Source organism: Vicia villosa, unplaced genomic scaffold, assembly GCF_029867415.1.
Source record: "Vicia villosa cultivar HV-30 ecotype Madison, WI unplaced genomic scaffold, Vvil1.0 ctg.002532F_1_1, whole genome shotgun sequence".
Classification (NCBI taxonomy): Eukaryota; Viridiplantae; Streptophyta; class Magnoliopsida; order Fabales; family Fabaceae; genus Vicia; species Vicia villosa.
In genome coordinates, this window is record NW_026705960.1 from 158,594 (window position 1) to 180,514 (window position 21,921).

Consider the following 21,921-nt stretch of genomic DNA (forward strand, 5'->3'; position numbering starts at 1 on the left):
TTAATTTTAACAAATAACATAATAATAAAAAATGAAATAATAAAAAAGAATCTATGGGGATGCGCCCCCTAATCATTCTTCTCCATTTTTTTTTCAAAAATTCAACAAAACAGCAGAGCCAACCATATTACGACACATGGTATTTAATTATTTTAATATCAAAAAAAGAAATAACATAAAACAAAGAGAGGGAAAAAGCAAATCAAAAAATACAACTAACCTCTCTCTTTCGAACTTCTTCTCCTCGTTCAACAACAACAATTTGCAACATTCTCATATCCATCTCTCCATTTTAATTGATTTTTCAAATCCGTGATGGAGGGCTCGCGGTGGTTGGAAGACGAGTGGCGTGGAGCCTTTGCGTCATCGTCAATGGGAGTGCGCGGGCTGCTGGGCCGTCTTTAAGGGTGTGCAAAGCGGGATACCGCAAATGGCCTCGAATTTGTTAGGATTAAATTATAGTTAAATAGGGTCTCATAAAATATTTGATAGGTTAAATCATGAGTACATAGGGCCTCTATTGGTTTTGTATGGTTAAACTGTGACAAATCTACACAGGGCCTCCTAAAACTTGAGACGACCTTGGCGCAGGGGTTATGAAATTGAAGGTAATTGAAGGGGGTGAATGTGGTTTATGATGAATGGGATATGAAGTTTTTTTTGTTGTTGTAATTGGTATTGAAAATAGTTATGGAAGAAGATGGTGATTATTAAGTTTTATTTTGTGAATTTTCTCTAAAAATACGTGAGAGATAGAAATGGAGAGATTTGAGATTTTTGATTTTTTTCTGTGTTTTTCTACTGTGTAATTGGACTCTTATTTATAATAATTTTTTAGGTTAACATAAAAGGAAAACAAGTCAGTGGCAAATCGTGACCAATTAAAAACAAGTATGACAAATTGTGACCAATTAAAAATAAGTATGACACATTACGACCAATTAAAAAACAAGTATGATAAATTTAGACCAATTAGAAACATGGATGACAAATCGAAAAAAATTATGTACATTCTGATTTTTTTAATATTAGGACACAAAATTTTAACCACCAAGGTATGAAAAGAAATATGGAATAATAAGAAGACATCTAGATAAGATAGGATGCAAGATCGCCACTAACTTAAGGGTTGGTGCTTAGACCCACAAGACCGATCGTCGTGAGCTCAAGGGTCGGTGCTTAGACCTAGGATAAGGAGATCATCGTCAACCCAAAAGGTTTAATGCTTAGATCGAGGATAAGGAGATCATCATCAACTTGAAGGTTGATGCTTAGATCAAGACAAATTGATTTTTGTCAGCTCAATGGTTGATGCTTAGACCAAAGCGGGAAAATATCATCTTCAACTCGTAAGTAGTTGCTTAGATTAAGACAAATTGATCGTCATCAACCCGAAGGTCGATGCTTGGATCAAGACAAATTAATCGTCAACCCAAAAGTTGATGCTTATATCAAATAGGAAAGGATCTTCCTCAAATCGAGAGTTGATGCTTAGATAAAACAAGAAAGGATTGTAGTCAACTCGAGAGTTTATACTTAGATCAAACAGGAAAGGACCATCGTCAACTCGTAAGTTGATGCTTAGATCTAAAGGACTAGTAATGATCATCATCAACTCATAAGTTGATGCTTATATCAAACAGGAAAGGATCGTCGTCAACTCGTAAGTTGATGCTTAGATCTAAAAGACAGGTCTTCATCAACCCAAGGGTCAGTTCTTAGATCTACAAGGGGTGATCGTCGTTAACTCGAGAGTTGATACTTAAATCGAGGATAAAGGAGATCGTCTTCAACCTAGAGGTTAATGCTTAGATCCAGATAAACTGATCTTGGTGAACCTAAAGGTTGATGCTTATATCTAAAAGACATGTCATCGCCAACTAAAGGATCGGTGCTAAGACCTACAAAAGGTGATCTTCGTCAACTCAAGAGTAGATGCTTTGATCAAGGATAAAGGAGATCTTCATCAACCCGAAGGTTGATGCTTAGATCAAGACAAACTTATCACCATAAACCCAAAGGTTGATGCTCAGATCTAAAAGATATGTTGTTTCCAACTCAAGAGTCGGTGCTTAGACCTACAAGAGGTGATCGTCGACAACTTGAGAGTTGATGCTTAGATCAAGGATAAATGAGATCATCGTCAACCCCAAGGTTAATGCTTAGATCGTGACAAAATAATCATCTCCAATCCAAAGGTGAATGCTTAGATCAAGTCCAATTGATCATCATCAATCCGAAGGTCGGTGCTTAGATTAAGAAGGAAACTCGCTAGGGATATGAGAGGTCAACACCCACTCTCGGGTTAGTATGTTACTTTTAAATGACAAAACGAGATATTTAGTTACTTCAGCCACTAAAACTAGCAAGTTGATCAACAAAGGATTGAACAAGAGATTCACAAAGTATTAACTGGAAAAATGCCACAAGAAGTTCCAACGGAGAGACCTATCACCAAGGTCCATTGGGGAAGCCCCTCTAGTGATTGGTTTAGATCATTTAAGAAGACTATCGACAGGGAAAAAATCCCAGAAAGGAGACCCTGTGGGGAAATTACCTATTGGTGAAACCACTAAGCATTCCTGCTAAGATAAAAACCCTTTTGGGAAATCGTAACCGGTTTAACTGGGGAATTACTCTAAATTACCACAAGCGGTCATAAAATCCTGGCTTATGCTATGTATGCATGCTTTGTGTAGATGTATTTGATGATGCATGATATGCCTTTGGTTATATGGCGTAGTATACCACATCTATGGATATATGCATGAAATGTAATGGTTGATTAATCATGTATTTGGTTAATGGATGTGATTTCCACGCGAGAATTGGTCTTGAAAAATGACTTAATTGTCAAGCGAAAACTGGACTTAAAAATAGTTTAATTTCCAGGCGAGTACTAGTCTTTAAAATGATTTGATTGCTAGATGAGAACTGAACTTAAATTAATTATCAGACGAGAATTGGATTTTACTTTCATACGAGAACTGAACTAAATTGATTACCCGACAAGAAATGGATTTGAAATTGAATGAGTTCCAAGTGAGCATCAGATTCTGAAAAAGAAAAACGTTTTGAACATCTCTAGACAAGTACTTGTATTTACGGGTGCCAAACGGTGTTAGTCGTTTTGGATTTAAAAATTATAGTGCCGATGGAAGCTGAAGGTGAGCGCCACACATGATTCGCTATGCATGATAATTGAATGAGATTTGTTTTTATGCATGAAGTGCGATGACTGATGCATGAGGTATGATATCTAAAAAGTTGCCAATGAAAATTAGGTTTTTGATATGTACAAAAAAATGTTATATCAAACAATTAAAATTAATAATTAAATATTTCTTAATTAGCTAATAAATGTTATATGAAAATTAGCTAATAAATGTAAAATGACATAAAAAATATTTCTTAATTAATAATTAAATATATATATATATATATATTTAAAATAATTAAAATTTATCAGAATAATAATGAAAGAAAAATAATAAAATATAAAATAAAACGCTATTTAAAATATAAAACTGTTATATCAAACAAATCCTTTATTATCATACCACTTTATATCTCAAACATTGCCTAATGTAGTTGTGTGGTCTTAAAAGCTCATTATGATGATGCTCTAAGTCTCGAACTCCTTATATAATCCAACATGTTGCTGTGTTTTTTTCAGAGTCGGTGATCCTGATCCGTAGTCATGATAACGAATAGCAAGTGTCATATTTATTTGCAACCAACAAATTTAAAGTGAAGCTTTTGTGGGGCCATGAATAGAATGGTTTTGACCTCGTCTAAAATTCAGAGCTGGCTAAATTGCACGTAATGTTTTGGGACCATATGTCAAGCTTATTGCACGGTTTCATTGTCCTTAGCTGGAGATGGTTCAAGATTTGATGATGAAAAAGACAAGGTGCATGCACGTATTATGATATTTTCTTGTACTACTTCACCACTTATCTTGCTTAACTTTGTTTATGTAATGTGAACATAAGTTACTTAATAAACAATTTACCAAATTAGCATCTCGTATTCATGTAAAGGGTTTAATTTCATCAATATATTTTTGTTTTGTTTACAATGCTAAGATTAAAAAAGAGAGAGAAATAAAACAATAATTTTAAAAATAATTATTTGCAATGTCAGTTTTAAGAATGTTAGTCAATTTCGAAGGAAAAGAGATGTGAATTAGGAGATCAACATTAGTAAATGTTTTGAACTTCATCATGATTCAAACCATGCAAATATTTGATTCGAATAATGAAGTTTTTCATTTTTCTATAGTTGGTTTCAAGAAACATGATTCAATCATGATAAGTCTTGATTCAAATCATGAGCAAATTTGAGAATATGGAATTTCGTTCTAGAAACGTGGTTCAGATCACGCCCACAATTGATTTGAATCAAAAGTGTGTTTTGATTCCGATCAAGAGTTGTTTGATTTGAATCATGAACGTATCTTTGGTTTTTAAAACGAGTTAGAAAAAAGTGATCAATATCATGATTGAGTGTGATTCGGATCACATGACTATTAAGAAAAATAAGCGAGTTGGAAGTGTTGAGAAACAAGTGTGGGAAAGTCTCACATTGATTAGAAAAGTGGAGAATGAACATTTTAAAAGTGAGAGAACCCGTACGCCTATCACCTTAAGGTTTTTGATGAGTATGTGGTGTGTTTCTCACAAAGTGTGTTGCTCATAAAAAAAGATCCCATTGAAAAATGCTACCTCATGTTAACCCCTAAATTGATGACCTAACAGTGGTAGTATTAGGAGCCTTTGGTTCGATTGAAGAACCATCTCACTTGTATCGAAAGTTCTTCCCACATGGTAGTGGGTAAAAGGTATGTCTTATTGAAAGAGTGTCAACGGCGGTACAAGTGTGTGTGTGGATTAAAGAGTTTCTGTTTGGGAAAGAGTATTGTGGATAGAGTCACACTTGAGTAAGAGTGTTGAGAAAAACAAATGTGAGTTGGAAGTGTTGAGAAAAAAGTGTGGGGAAGTCCCGCATTGATTAAAAAATGGAGAATGAGCACTTTATAAGTGAGAGAACTCACACACCTATCACCTTAAGATTTTAGGTGAGTATGTGGTGTGTCTCTCACAAGGTGTGTTGCTCATAATAAAAGGCCCTGTTAAAAAAATGCTCTCTCATGGTGACGCCCCAAATTGATGACTTAACAATGGTATCTTAAGTCGTTAGTTCGAGTGAAGGACTGACTCACTTGTATCAAAATTCCTCCCACATGGTGGTGGGTAGGAGGCAATGTCAACGAGCGTACAAGTGTATGCGGATGAAAAAGTTTCCACTTGAGGGATGACATTTGGATTGACTCACACTTGAAGGGGCGTGTTGAGAAAAAGCAAGTGTGAGTTAAAAGTGTTAAGAAACAAAGTGTGGGGGAAGTCTCACACTGATTAGAAAAGTGGACACTTAAGCATTTATAAGTGAGAGAATCCACACACCTAATACCTTAAAATTTTGAATGAATATGTGTGTCTCTCACAAGGTGTGTTGCTCATAAAGAAAAAATCCAATATAAAAATGCTCCCTCATGTTCCCCCCCCCCCCTAATTTGATGATCTAAAAATGACCCGAGTCATGATTCGAATCACCGAAACGAAATTCTTAGATTTTCTTTAATTGAATCATATCACTCTTTCCTTATATTTAAATCATGCACTATGGCTTTTCACTAGAATCAATTGACAATTTTTATACTATATTTGTGCACTATCTCAGCATATATATCAACCTTTTCTCTTTATTTTTCATAAACTTTGATAAATTTTTGGTGTTCACTATTCACACAAAAATCTCTCTCAGATAAAACTTGAAGAAATTTTTTTTTAGTGTCAATCTCTTAATTGAGAAAATTTGTTTACCGAGATTTTCTGAAACTTTATCTTCTACCTCAAACACTAAACACCATTGAAGAGTATCAGTGTTACTCAACTCTAGGAAAGAGATTTTTGGTGAGAGGTGATTCATTAGTTGTTCTAATGTTTTTGTGAAGATTTTTCCGATAAAAAAACTAGGTTTGTGGATTTCTAGAAATTAAACTTCATTGAAGGAAAAAAAAGAAGTCATTTCCAAGAGGTTTTGGAGTTTCTAGCATCTATCAACAGTTCAAGATTCAGACAACGCAATCATGGTAGAATCAAGTGAAAATTATATCGGAACAAGATGATGGAGTGCTTGAAGATTGTGAAAATGTATCGGCTCAAGATCCTGAAAGATGTGAGTTACGTGTAGTTAAAAAAAACAATTAGAATTGTATGGTTTAGTAGTAAATTCTAAGTATTTCATCTTCGATCTCTGATTATCATATGTAAAAAGAATATTGAATTAATTATTATAAATGGAAGACAACAATAATTTATGATTGTACCATCAGAGACTAGATTAAATGAAAACGAGGACGACACACCGAACCGGTATGAATATCGTCGTACAATTTCTCTAACTCAATCTTTTTACTTTATGTATTTCATGCTTTATGTTTATTCTTCTTTCTTAGTTTGCATGTTAGATTATTTTTTTCATATCAATTTATTATTTAAGGATAGGTTTGTATTAGAACGGATCTTTCAAATAACTCTTTTTGCTGATTATACTAAATAATTGTAACCTTAGATTGTTCAAAAGAGTTTGGGATGAATATAAAGGAACCGCATTGTCATTCCCTACTGAGGCATGGAAGGTACCACTAAAACTAATACGATTTGGAGTGGCATTACTTGTTCCATCAATACTAATAATAGTGTAGGAGAAGTTACAGGAATTCCACTTGATGAAACGTTTTTTTTTATGTGCCTTGCTTGAGATTTACAGAAGCAAATGGAAAAGGAGCTTGTCAAAAATTGGACAACTAATGAGAGACCATACATGGGGATGGTTTCACATGATATTCAAGTAGAAATGCTATTTCTTCAAACCCAAGATATTTTCGCAGCAAAGAAGTTATTACGGGTACCACACATCTCATTTTTATCCAAACATTAATCAAGAAAAAATATGGATGATTAAACTTAAGGTACAACTAAAGGTTTCTAAATTCATTAATAGTAACTCAATACGTGTGAGTTATTCTAGCCTTTAATACTTGATTTAATCTTGTTAGTAATTAATGCGTTAGAGTAATTTAAGTTCGTTTTTGTTGTTTTAAGTAAGTTCGTAAAAAGCACAATATATGTTTTCATTTACGAGCTTTTATGTGTTTGTTATATGTGTAGGACTAATTTCTAATAAGTTCTGGCACAACATAACGGGAGCATTATTTTAACCCCAATTTTTCAGCTAATTGTAAAATGCAATGGAGGTTACAAAGAGGTAGAAAAGATCAAAGCTCTATAAGACCAAAGACTGCAAAATAATACAACCACTACAACACGCGACTTGTCCCCTTTGCACAAAAATTCTGCCATCAGACGCTTTGTCCTCCGCATGCGCTGTGTACCTCATATGATAGTGTTACTAAATACAAAGAATAAAGGGAATATTTTAATTCTCATGGGGCAAAAGTGATGGATAATCAAGAATCCCATGATTCAATACCTCACGAAACCCTGGAGGAAGCTGTCTTTAAAAAGGATCCCTTGGAAGAAATGAAAAAGCTTTGGACTCAAAGAAGCATTTGGTAGAATTTTGTGTGAAAGGAAGCTAAATCAAGTTGGAGAATTTCTCTTCTCTTCTTCTCAATTATAAGGCACCGGTATCTAGCGTGAGAGAACTCGTCTCTTATTTATTGAAGATTGCAAGAAGACAAAGAAGTTACTCTTAGGTTTTTCTTTCTTTTTCATCATGTGTTTAAGAATGTTTAGCTTAGGAACCAATGTTGACGTATGTATTAAGCTCATCATGAGATAAACTCTTTTATGTTGAGCAATGCGAAGTTAATATAACAAAATATTTGGTGTTATTTGATGTGATATTATTGGTTGATTTTATCATGCATTTTATTGTTATAAATTTGATTCTCTGGTTAATTATCTTAGGAAAATAAAAAGCTTGTTGATGTGAGGAATCCGTCAACAAGTGAAACTTATGATAAACATGATTGAAAATAGTAGGATAGATATATTCACTAGATTAGCTACTTTAGGCATACAGAGCTACAATTATAGGGGACATTCGAAATGAAACCAAACATGCATTAACGTTAAATATGAGGCTTATGAATTTGTCTCCTTACTTTCTTGTATATTCTTATGATGTTGTAGGAATACACCATGAGACTACATTCCGCCTCATCTGACACAACATATCACATTATATACACATAATAGATAAGTTATATTAATGGATCATTGTCAACATATTATCCATTAGTGATTTCATTTATTCAAACCAAACTTGGTTCTATCATTGTTTACTTCAAACCTGAACATGTGACAACCACCAACTATTGTTATTTTTGCTCATGCTCATTAAAAAAATATAGTTTTGCAAATCAATATAAGTTATTACACTCCCTGTGGAAAGGATATTCTTACTTTTTATCATTTGCTATATTGGACCGTGTATATTTGCACTTATAATAATCCACACCAACCACAATCACGAACAAAATGAAGGAATGGTTTTTCTTCAAAACCACATCTACATAGTCATGTGGGCCATGTTGCAGTGGTGAAAAAAGTGTAGGAACAAAGTTGTGAATAATAAGCCAAAAGAATAACTTGATCTTTTCTAGTAAGATGAGTTTCCAGATCCAAAGCCATGGTTGAGTTGTTAATAACATATAATTACTCTTTTTTATACACAATTAATTACACTTCTTAAATAATGTGAAATGACTAAAAATATCATATAATTTAAGACATGGTAAATATTATTTACTAAAATCCATTTATTAATATAGTTATTAAAATATTTAAGTAGAGTGAATAACAATAAACAAGAGTATAAGGTTTGCTCTCCAAACATCGATGGAGGATTAAAACTCAGGTCCTTCAAAACTCTGAATCAGGCAACTAACATGAAATTGGCTCGAGATTTGCTAAAATGTAAAGATCTGTAGGCAAACTTGATCAGAGCTAGGACCGTGAGATCATTTGGTGTGATCAAACCTCATATTTTCTCTTCAATGTGGCATGGAATCAAATTTGAAATCTCTACCATCATATCTCAACCTTCATGGCTCTTAAGCAATGATAATGATATTAACTTTTAGATGGATTCTTAGTGTGGCCACCCCCTCCACATGGAAAACACCTTGGATTTCCTGGTTGAACATTATATCACAGTAACTTCTAAGTACCTGAATTTCACTCTGATGGCCATTGGGCTTGTCTCGACACTTGGAACAACCTCTTCCCATTCCTTTAAGTTAGACTCTCTAATGTTATGCTTCATGACAGAGATTTTGAGGACCAAAGAATCTGGCCTCACTCAGCTTCTGGCACGATGACTCTTAAAGAAACATACTTATTTAAGTTCAACAATCATGTTGCAGTCCCTTGGACAAGAAACATTTAGAGTAAGGACATTCCTTCTTCAAAATCAATCTTGGTTTGGAGAATAATGTGCCAACAACTTCCCATTAATGAGGCTCCAAGGACAAAAGGTTTCGATATGGTGTCTCGCCCTTTATGCAAGAACAATTCTGAAACTACTCATCATTTGTTCTTCACCTGCCGGCATGCTAATGCTTTATGGAATTGGTTTCTTCAATTCTCTAACATTAGTTGTTGACACTCAATTTTGGAGGACCTTTAGCATGTTGGCTCTTCAGAATAGGATTAAACTTCCCTTGTTCTAAGAGCAACAATCATTAATTTGTTGCATGGCATTTGGTTTGCTAGAAATAAAGCAAGGCATATGTCTAACTTCATCAACGCAAACATTATGATTGCTAACATCAAGGCTCAAGTTTCCATTTTTGGAAATAAAATTGTTGTTATGGCTAACTCCTCGTTGAAAGACTTATCCTTACTCAAGAAATTCAACATAAACACCAATTATCCCAAATCCCTCCATCAAAAACGTTAATTGGCAATCTCCTCGTAATGTTGACTTAAGTGCAACTGTGATGGAGCTTTTGATCACGATTCCCACAAATCTGGATGTGGCGACATTTTTAGAAATCTCGAAGCCAACTTTGTTCTTGCTTTTTCAAAGAACCTCAACTCTCTGTCTTCCATCCATGCGGAATTCAAGGAGATAATCAGAGCTTTTTGCATTGCCTATGAGAAGTCAGGGTCCAATTTGTGGATATAAACCGAATCTTTACTTGTTGTTCAAGTCCTCTCTAAAACTTCTTAAATTCCTTAGCAGATAAGGAATATTTAGAATAGGTGTTTGACATACATCACTAACATGAACTTTCTTTTTACGCATATTTATAGAGAATGAAACTCGTGTGCAAATTATTTTGCTAATATAGATCTCACATCCGACTCCCTTCAATTATTTTAGTTAACTTTCACTCAGGGACTTCACTTCAAGTAAAGAAAGTAACCCACCATACCTATGACAATTAAAAAAGACTTTGTAAAAAAACCACATAACTTTGTTGTTCTATAGATTCACTAATTTTCTAATGGATTTTGGCTAATCCTCCACTTTTGTGTAGCTATTTCTCTTTTTATTTATCATCATCTTATTAAAAAAAAAATTCTCCAATTGCCACCAATTTTAATTAGTTTACTTTGTGTAAGTAATAAATTTAATTAAAATTTTTGACGACGCCTTTTTTTTGTTACACTTAAGATTTTAATTTTTAAAAATAATATAAAGTAGTTTATATTGTTTATATTTAGAACCACTAAAATTAGATATTTGTTGTTTACTATGTTATGTATTCAGAGAAATTTGATAACATATTGAACACCACCGCCCAAACATCCAAAAATCTGTAAGTTGATGCTAGGTAGTTTACCAACACATAGTGGCTCACATGTTTCTCCACTTAACAAAATAACATTCCAACTTCTTATTTAATCTAACTTTGCCAAAATAATACCATATTGTTTCAAAATTAAATGAAAACCATTTTTAAAAAGTACTAATAAGATTTTTTTTTAATCTCTTTTATTATATTATATAATATAGGGTTAAATATATTTTTGGTTTCTATAAATATCTCAAATTTTCATTTTTAGTCCCTATAAAAAAATGACATATTTTAGTCTCTAAAAAAATGCTATATTTTAATATAGCTTCATTTAAAAAAAAAAAAGTCTCTACAAAAATTTTATGTACTCAATTTTAGTTCCTATTTATTTTAAAAAATTTTAAAACTGTATAATTATCTTTAAATTTTTTAATTTTTGAATAATTTTTTTCCGACGTGTTTAAAATACTATAAAATATTTTTTACCAAATTATATAATTTTTTAAAATGAGAAGAATTAAATATGAGTTTTTTAAATTTCAAAAGATAATGATAAAAGTAATACAAATCTAGACTTAGAAATCAAATTTTGAGTTTCTTTTTTTTTCGAGAAACTTTTTATAACAAAACATATCGATTTAACAACAAAACTAAAACTAAATGCATAATAATTTTATGGGAACCAAAACATATCATTTTTTTAATAAGGACTAAAAACAAATATTGATAGTTTTATAGAGACCAAAAACAGACTTAAACCTATAATGTATATAATTATTACTTTTAATATATATATATATATATATATATATATATATATATATATATATATATATATATATATATATATATATATATATATATATATATATATATATATATATATATATATATATATATATATATATATATATATATATATATATATATATATATATATATATATATATATATATAAAAAGTACAATAATTACTCGACCAACACAAACATATTCCCGGTATTACATTTAATCCGGGGCCCTTTTCTCTACATGTTATCATGCATTTGAGCTGCCTTCATTAATTACAATATGCAGAAAACATAATTAAGTGCCAAACTATATATACTTTTGTAACTTTAAAATTTAGTAAATTTTATATGAAAAAAGTATTATAAACTATTATTTTTGAAAACTCTATTAGCCTAACTTGCTTTACAATAGATTGGACAGTTTCCTTGACAAATCTCATTCCATCTTTAAAAGTTTAAGATATTAACAAGATTGTGTTATAGGCTTATGAGTAATGACTTGCATGACATAAATACACACTTTCTAAAAAAAAAGATAAATAAGTGTTTTGGCTCTATGAAAATGCCAAAGTCAATTGATACTATCTAGTAATATAAAATGGGTTTCTTAGAAACGCAAACCAAAAAGAAAAATAATCATTTAATATATCAAGAAATTTGTTACAAATAATTAGGGGTATCAAAACGGGCCCGGCCCGCGGAGAATGTCCGTTTTACCCGCACTTTTATGAGGGGCGGGACAATGTTTTAAGCCTGCTCCCTTTAATGTGCCAGCCCCGTCCCGCCCCGTTTTTTTGCGAGCTTTTGCGGGTTTTCCCCGCCCCGCTCCGCCTTTACTTTTTTGCCGGGCGGGGATAAGGTTTTAGACCCACACAATTAAATATGTCCGTCCCGCCTCGTTTTTCATGAGCTTTTGCAGGGCGGACCTAAACGGAACTTTTGCGGAGCGGATCTAAACTGGACGGGCATGTCCGTTTGACACTCCTACAAATAATCTCAAGATTAAGGCAATAGACATGATTTAATTTACATATAAGTATACTTTTTATATATTTATTCAATTAAATTATATCATCATCCCACTTTTTAAAATTAGTTTTAGTTGAATAATACAAACAAGACATAATTTAGTTGAATAAATATATTCCTAAAGTTATTACAAACAAGACATAATTTAGTTGAATAAATATATTCCTAAAGTTATTACAAACAAGACATAATTTAGTTGAATAAATATATAAAAAAACTAAATTATATAAAAAAAAATTAAAATTATTATATATTTATTATATAAACTAGTAAAATTAAGAGGATTATATTAAATTTGCTAAAAATGGCATTGACAACCTCTTCACCACAATCTCAATCTTCAAATTGTCTTGTTTGTATTAATTTTAGGAGCCAAATTCGGACTCAATAGAATGATGAGTTGAATCTCTTTGGTCGAAATCACCTAAAGAAAGAAAACAAACAAAAAGCAAAGAAAAAAAAAAGAACAAAAAGAGAATAAAATTAAAATTAAAACATTAAAATATATTACCCAAAAAAAAAATTAAAAGAAAAAACAAAAGCCAGTTACTGGTTCCAACCAACCTTTTCCTGCTTTCCCTGTCAATCTTAACAGCACAAGTTTCTGTTTCTGTTTCTATCATCAAAATCTAAACACGACCCATTTTTCATAACCAAATAAGGAACCAAAATCTGAGGAAAAGTTTCAAACTTTGCTTTTGGGTTTGGTTATTTTCATTCAGATTTTCTTCCTGCAGAAAATGGTTTCTGCAACTTTACTCTCATGCATTGAAAGCCATTAAAGGGTTGAATGGTGTGTGTGGAAAGTTGTAAGCTTTTTAGGTAAGAATCAATGAACAAAGAGCTTAACAGCATTGTGAAGGTTTGGGAAGCAGCAGTTAGAAAATCAGCTGGACCAAAGAAAAGGGCCAACAGAATCTTCACAACACCAATGTCTGTTGCCCATGTTGATGATGATGTTTACCAGGTTGAGAAGATTCTCAGCAATGGTGATTTCTACACAGGTCAATGGATGAACAGTTTTCCTAATGGTCAAGGTAAGTATCTATGGACAGATGGTTGTATGTATGTAGGTGAATGGCAAAAGGGTAATATCACAGGTAAAGGTAGGTTTAGTTGGCCTAGTGGTGCTACCTATGAAGGTGATTTCAAGAATGGTTTTATGGATGGGAAAGGTACTTATATAGGTTCTAATGGTGATACTTATAAAGGTTTTTGGGTTATGGATATGAGGAATGGACAAGGGACACAAAGTTATTGTAATGGTGATTTCTATGATGGTGAATGGAAGAAGGGTTTGCAAAATGGACATGGGAGGTATCAATGGAAGAATGGGAATAATTACATTGGTCAATGGATGAATGGTTTGTGTAATGGAAATGGGACTATGATGTGGCAAAATGGGAATAGGTATGATGGTTGTTGGGAAGATGGTTTTCCGAAAGGTAACGGGACGTTTCGATGGAGTGATGGTAGTTTTTACGCGGGTATTTGGAGTAAAGATTCGACGGAACAAAGTGGGACTTATTATCCTTCTGAGGATGATCCGTCCGATGATAATCCTCCGGATTGGGATCCTAATGACGTGTTTTCGGTTGATTTGGTTGATTGTTGCGTTTGTGGAATAGAGAAAGTTTCGATTTTTCCTTCGCAGAAGAATTTGAACATGTTTGGTTTCGAGGAAGATAGTAATAAAAAGTTGTTATCCAAGAAAGGTTTTGATGCTAATGGAAAGCCTAAGTGGAATTTAGGAGATGAAAGGATGAGTAATTTTAGTTCTGAAGATGGTTCTTATAGTAGTTATGATGGATCAAGGAGTCCTATGATTGATCATTCGATTCCACGAGTTCCGAATTTGAGATTAAAGGCTCCGAAGAGACAAGGAGAGACGATTTCCAAAGGTCATAAGAACTATGAGCTTATGCTTAATTTGCAGCTAGGTATCAGGTACTTATCATAGTTTCTTACTTTTGATGCAATTTGCTCTCATTTTTTGATGTTTAGGTTACTTTTAAGTATAGTAGTCTTTGGTTCTACCGTACCGAAAACTGATTTAACTGGTTTTGGTTTAACATGGTCGAATAACGTCTGGCTTACTTAAACGCAATACTCGGCCGATCAAAATATGTAGCTTTTCTTTTTGCTTTTGCTTTTCATTTTAAGCAATTGTATCTTCTAGGATGAAGATCTGGCTTATTTTACCATGTTATGGTGCAATGATTAATATGTAAATGTGGAAAAGTTAAATTTCCTTTGATCCTTGATTCTAATTTTAATTGCACCTTTATTAATTTCTTGTGCCATAGCACAGACATGCTGTTGGAAGACCTGCTCCAAGTACTTCTCTTGATTTGAAGTCTTCTGCGTTTGATCCGAAAGAAAAAGTATGGACAAAATTTCCACCAGAAGGATCCAAGCACACACCACCTCACCCGTCTTGCGAGTTTCGATGGAAAGACTATTGTCCAGTAGTGTTCAGGTAAGCCTTTGTTAAATAGCGTTGGCGCGGAAGAATATGAGCAAATTGATATTGTTCTGCGATAAGCTATTTAGTTTAAAATGTTGTAAATGCTTATCGAAATTTACTGATCATAAGGATTCATTGCGTTTATATTTGCAGGGCTCTAAGAAAATTGTTCAAAGTAGATCCAGCTGACTACATGATATCGTTATGTGGGAATGACGCACTTCGAGAGCTCTCATCCCCTGGAAAAAGTGGAAGCTTTTTTTATTTGACCAACGATGACCGATACATGATAAAAACCATGAAGAAATCAGAAGTAAAAGTGAGTTCCCTCTTATTAGGCCATAAATATTATAAGCCATTAGTTCCAAGTTTTCTTAACTTATTCGAATGAAACTGTGCTATGTTTGTAGTATCATTACATTTGTCATTGTATTTATGTACTACTGAATGATATTTCAGTTCGAACTGCCTAAAATGATTGCAGGTTTTTCTACGAATGCTTCCCGGTTACTACAAACACGTCCGCGCGTTCGAGAATACTCTAGTCACCAAGTTCTTCGGTCTACATTGTGTTAAACTACCAGGAGCTTCACAGAAGAAGGTAATGTTGTATTTTTGTACAAACTTCTACTTTGACAAAAGAACTTATAATAAAATCAACTATATTTAATATATTTCAGGTTCGTTTTGTCATCATGGGAAACCTATTTTGTTCGCAATACGCTATCCATCGGCGTTTTGACTTGAAAGGTTCAACGTTTGGTCGTACAACTGATAAATCCGAGGATGAAATAGAGCCTACAACGACGCTCAAGGACCTGGACCTAAATTATATATTCCGGCTGCGAAAGTCTTGGTTTCAAGAATTTCACAGGTACTTATTAATCATATTTTTTTCTCACTCGGCGTGTGCATGTCGATCAAGCGATAACTCATGCAGACATTGTCTTAACCGTTGGATTAAGATCAGATAGTTCATTTCATATTCTAACATTTCTTCATTCAGGCAAGTGGATAGGGACTGTGACTTTCTTGAACAAGAAAGAATCATGGATTACAGTATGTTGGTAGGTCTTCATTTTCGAGGATTATCGTGTAGTGAAGCCGGTACACCTTCTCGCAATTCTGGCGCTCACACTCCAACCGGTTATGTCCTGTCTTACATTGATTTTCTTAGTTTTTATACTCTTTACGCGAGTTTTTTCTGAACCAGTTATCGTATATGACAGGTAACTTCGACGATGGAGCTCCTCGTCTTTCTGGTGTAGACATGGAGCGTATCGTAATCGATCCTAGCCGGTATAGTCTATAGCCTCATAATATCAAAAGTTGTAACTAAATAATGGTAACATTTTCTGAAAACATTTGCACATTGTTTCAATATTTCAGGTGGATTCAGTTAGGTATAAACATGCCAGCGCGAGCCGAAATGACGACGCGAAAAAGTTGCGACACGCCTCAGTTGGTCGGAGAACCAACAGGGGACACATATGAAATCATAATCTTTTTTGGTATAATAGACATATTACAAGACTATGATATTAGTAAAAAGCTTGAGCATGCTTACAAATCATTCCAATATGATGCAACCACGATCTCGGCCGTTGATCCGAGATTATACTCGAGACGGTTTCGCGAATTCATCTTCAGAGTTTTTGTAGAAGACACTTCTTGAGAGGCTTAGTTTTGGAAACTGTTCAATGAACATTAGTTGTGGAGGGTATTTTGTAATTTATGTTACATATTTCTGAAATTTGTTCATTTTCCCTCCTTATAGTTTGTCAATTTTTTTGTTTGTTTTAATTTTAGTCATAGTTGATGTATGTTGTAGTGTAGAGTTTGAGAGTTACTAAAGCTTTTTACAATTGTACATGAAATCAACAAAAAGAGTAAAAAAGCATTGGAAATTATACATTCTTATGAAGTTTTATGAAGTTGTATGTTCGCTGTTACTATAAAACACAGACACCTGAAACACGACGTTGACAGACACATACTGATACTACTAACAAGTATCAAAGTTATATAGTAAAGCATAAAAAAGTTGCAGAAAAATTTAAAACAAATGACCTACTAACCAACTTGCCCGCCTAATTTATTCATCATTTAGGTGGGGGCTGGCTAAATGTAGCTTGTGGATGAAATTGAAACTTGATACTTTTAGGAAATGACATGGTTAAACATGAACCTCATATTCTATTACACAAAATCACCAAAGAGTGTAAAACCAGTTGTGCAATTAAGAATTGAGTGCTGCTTTTACCCCTCTCTATTGCTCTTAAAGCCTCAAATATATTAATTTTGTCAATTTTGACCTAATCTTATCTTCTTCCTCTTTCTCACTCAAATCCATTGTAACTTTATTCTATTATTCGTAAAGTCAACTGACATATTATCTAGTGATTACTTAAGTAATATGTCTTTAAATTTCACTCCCTTTGTTTTTTTTCTTCTTTATATTAATGGTCAATGTTTAGATTGCTCGTTTTAATTTGTTGTTTTTTCTTCTTCATATTAACGGTCCTTCCTTGTTTTTTTTCTTTATATTAATGGTCAATGTTTAGTTTGCTCATTTCGATTTGTTGTTTTTCCTTCTTCATATTAATGGTCAGCGTTTAGATTATTCGTTCTGAACATGTAAGGAACTTTAGGATATGGTAATCCATACATGTGAAAAACTATATGAATTGGTGAATTCACTAATCTCGACTGGCATTATGTTATATGGTCATTTTTTTTTATAATCCTTATATCATTTCAAGTATAAAGAGTTTTTTTTTTTTTTTGAAATATGACATTGTTGAATCTATTTAGGAGTCTCTTCATCTTAGAAAAAACTTTATTCGATAAACAATAGTACTCAAGATGATATATTGAATTGGGTTTAATATAAAGTAGGAAAATTAGAGTTTTTTATTATAATTTTGGAGTTGGATCTCAGCTAATAGTGTGAAATAAATTTCGACGTGGAATAAATTTTTTACAGTAGATTGGTGAAGTCTACATTGAAATATCTCCAACTCGGTTGTGGAGTTCTTCGATGGACGGAGACGAGATGTACCTACAAGTTTAGCACTCCATTTTCAAGTTAGTGAAGTCAGAGAGGAGAAACTTACAAGTGTGTAATAATGAGTTATACCTTGTTGTGATGCGAAGTTACACTTATGTAAGAACGACAATTAGAACCTCCCTTAGTGAATGCGGTGGCGCCTTTTATGGAGGACCGTTGGATGAGTTCCAACGGTGGAGATGAGAGGGGTGTCCTACTTCAGTGCAAGGATCCATAACAATAGTACACATGTTCCTAAATTTGGGTGAACGGAGCTTTTGATTGGGCCTTAGTATTGGACCGGTCTTATTGAGTTGTTTAATCTATCCGGAACAACTACCCATTAAGTCCATGCTAACGGATACGAAGTTAGGATTATTGTTATAGAGTTGTCGAAACCAACCTTAATGGAGTTTTGTTCTGATATGTCGTAACCTTTGGATTAGTTCTCCACAAAAGGGAAGAGATCGTTGATAAGTTGAATGAGAGTTGGTGGCCTAGGGAACACACATATTAAATGCTTGTCCCGTCATGAGGATGTTACTTTGGAGATAACTTCCACGTGGACCTACACACCTAGGGAAGGGAGGCGAAGACTTTAGAGTGCTTGAGTGTGTTTGAGCGTCATTATGGAACCAAGGTCAGATTTTGGGTTGTCGATTGTGTCTTTAGATATTTCCTCGATTCTTGACCATGCACCCTGATGTCACTAGTTTCCTATATATCAAGGGAGTGAAGATGAACACGTTCCAGAGGTACATCTATGGAATATGTCCGTGTTGTTTTTCAGCAGTCTTGTGATTTTGTATTATTTGTGTTATTGTTTACAAATAGGTGTAGTGCATCCAAATAATATCTCAAGAGAATTAGTTCCTTTAGTCGATGTTTCTCTGAATGTTGAAGGGGTAGTCGTAAAGGCGCTAGATGTCGGCAGTGACTTTAATAACAAGCAAGAGTTTGATGATCGTGAAAGCATGCTCACATAGATTCGTAGGAATGCAACTAACATTGGTTTTGGTGTGGTAATAGGAAGATCGGATAATGGTACGGCAAGAAGAAACACTTTCGTAAAAATGTTGTGCAAAAGAAGCGGGAAATATCATCTTCCTCTAAGGAAGTTTAAAAGAGACGACACGGGCAGTAGAAAATGTGAGTGTCCATTTAAAATCCGTTGTTATATGTTGGCTATCAAGAAGTGGAGATTTAATGTTATTTGTGGTTTGCATAACAATGATTGTGCTCAAAGTTACAAGGTCATCCTAGTGTATGTCGATTCAAAATGAAAGAGAAGACATGTATTAGTGACATGTCCTTGAATCTTGTCCAACCGAAAAATATACTTTCCACATTGAAACGAAAGGAACCCGACAACGTATCAAATATAAGGCAAGTGTATAACATCTGGTACCCCGCAATAATAAGGCGATTAGGGGAGATAGAAGTGAGATGCAACAACTGTTGAAATTGTTGGATGATAACAAATACGTGTCACGGTGCAGAACTTGCGACGATGGAGTTACGGTCCGAGATATTTTTGGACTCATTCATGGCTACGATCTTGATCCCTTGTACACCAACGCCATGACTAGGGCTACATGATACGTCCTCCAAAGGGGGAATTAGAAAGTGGCGGCATATCGGGTATACCTCGACCGCACTACTCACGATGACATCAAGTGGACGCCCTTCAATGATTATGTGATGTTGTCCCATTCAATTGCATTGCATTGCATTATATTGCGGATGGTTAGCATGTGGGACTAACACCATGGTCAAATATATGTCAGAGTGGTGCAAGCGACAGTTTGGATGTGTGTAGATGATATCGAGATCACCATTTGAGGCTGCTCCCAACACCGTTACCCGCCGAGAGCTCACTGCTATCTTTGAGGATTGGGCGCATCATTTAGTCCTAGAGGAGTATCGGCATATGCGAGACACCCATAGATGGCACTGGGTAGATGGGTATGTGACATGGTTTTTCCAAGTGTCACATCCTTTCATGACACCCGATGCTTTTGGGCGTTCACCTAGGGCAGCGCATGAGGAGCTCTTGGAGAATCACCAGACCGGGGATGATCATACCACTGATCTCCTGTCGATATGCCAACGGATACAGTTGATTGGGCAGGAGGTGTTGGATAGGGGGATCATGCAGTGGGGCGGTTGCCATTATGGAGAGGGTTGTTAGTGAGGCGTCTAGTGCAGCGGCGTATAGGAGGCTGAGGAGTGCACTGGGAGTTAGGATTATGCATACTCAATAGTAGTAGCCTATGTTTTATTTATGACTTTTTTTGGTGTTGTAATATTTCTACATTTCGCACTTATCCGAACAACTATTTTAATATTTTAATTTAGTTTACGTTTTTTTATTTGCATTATATTTTATCGGTTCAAGGTATTACGTTGCTCCGATTATAACAATGTAAATTTTTAGTTTTTTTCAAAAAATAAAGACTCAGAGCACATTTTGCATGTGCATATCCGAAACTGGTTTAGGGTGTTTTCGGATATGCATATGCGAAACAACCTCTTATATTTTAATCCCCACGTTTAAATAATAAAACTTGGAAAAAATATCTTTTCGAATATGCATATCTGAAACATCTTAAAATGTGAAAAGGGTACATTCGAATATGCATGTCCGAAGAATATTTTAAAGTTTTTAAGAGTATTTTTCACTCTGTATAGGTGCAATGAGACATTCTCCAAAAAAAAAGTTTATTGAAGCCCATTTATTGGTCCAAAAAGCCATCACCAAAAAAAATTCCATGAGCCTAAAAGAGTCGGACAACAACACTTAGGAAGCTTTTCTAAACATTTTTCATTAATTAATAAAATTGCTTTTAGTAAAAAAAAATTAATATTAACATAATAATTAAGTTAAATTACAATTTTTGTCCTTCAATTTTACTCGATTCACAAAATTAGTTCTCATAATTTTCTTTTAAACAATTTTGATCTCTTTTTTATTTTTGTTTAAAAAAATGTATCATTGTGGTCAAATATTAATGACATGGAATAATATGATTGTATTAAATACAATAAGATTATTCCATGTATGAAATAAAATTAGATTACTAATACAATTAAATTATTCCTCCATTTTACTAACTACTTCATGTCCCAATTTAATAGAATCAGATTGTTCTGTGAAATATAATCAAATTATTTCGTTTTTTAAAAGATGTGGTCAATCAAGTTTTTATTAAGTTATAAATTATCCAATCAAAATTTATTTAAGATTTATTTTGCTCCCTCACAAAAATTATTTATAATTAATTTTTCATAAAAAAGATGAAATTTAAGCGGGTTGTATTTGTCTTTTTTTAAACGGATTTTAAAGCTAAAATTGGTTCTTAGAAGGAATATAATCTAGGACTTTTAAGATACATCATATATCTTTATCACTATGTCAATATACACGGGTGATAGATATTTCTCATGATTTATAATAATATTAACCAAATTTTAAAAAAAAAACAATACATAATTTGTATATATGGAGTCACAAATTTAAGTCATGCAAATTAAATGATAGTCACTTCCCAACTATACCAATTGATGTTAATATTTCTAATGATGAATATTTAACTTAATGATTCCAAATAAATATTTACTTATTTTAAATAACACACAAATAAATAACACACAAATAAATATTTACTTATTTCAAATAATACACGAATTTAAAAAAAATATATAAATTCTAAATATAATAAACTAAATAAATCAAATATAAATAAATA

At 33.4% G+C, this 21,921-nt stretch overlaps 1 protein-coding gene and 1 long non-coding RNA gene across 2 annotated transcripts; both read left to right on the plus strand.

Moving 5' to 3' along the window:
- Positions 1-5,802: 5,802 nt before the first annotated feature.
- LOC131639110 (uncharacterized) lies at positions 5,803-6,972 on the plus strand. Its single transcript, XR_009294869.1, has 3 exons — positions 5,803-6,240; positions 6,637-6,703; positions 6,835-6,972. It is a non-coding gene; the product is annotated as an uncharacterized LOC131639110 (long non-coding RNA).
- A 6,129-nt stretch (positions 6,973-13,101) lies between these two features.
- LOC131639105 (phosphatidylinositol 4-phosphate 5-kinase 6-like) lies at positions 13,102-17,041 on the plus strand. The gene is made up of 8 exons (XM_058909609.1): positions 13,102-14,603; positions 14,968-15,135; positions 15,277-15,442; positions 15,608-15,724; positions 15,804-15,997; positions 16,130-16,269; positions 16,353-16,422; positions 16,513-17,041. Exons 1-8 carry the CDS (start codon positions 13,489-13,491, stop codon positions 16,796-16,798), a joined length of 2,256 nt encoding a protein of 751 aa, XP_058765592.1. The 5' UTR covers positions 13,102-13,488; the 3' UTR covers positions 16,799-17,041.
- The last annotated feature ends 4,880 nt before the right edge of the window (positions 17,042-21,921 follow it).

Bases quoted from the DNA above. Each gene is read 5' to 3' on its own strand.
- LOC131639105 (XM_058909609.1), top strand. From the start codon at position 13,489: ATGAACAAAGAGCTTAACAGCATTGTGAAGGTTTGGGAAGCAGCAGTT. The intron at 15,136-15,276 runs GTAAGCCTTTGT...TTATATTTGCAG, and splicing joins TATTGTCCAGTAGTGTTCAG to GGCTCTAAGAAAATTGTTCA. The intron at 15,998-16,129 runs GTACTTATTAAT...TTCTTCATTCAG, and splicing joins TGGTTTCAAGAATTTCACAG to GCAAGTGGATAGGGACTGTG.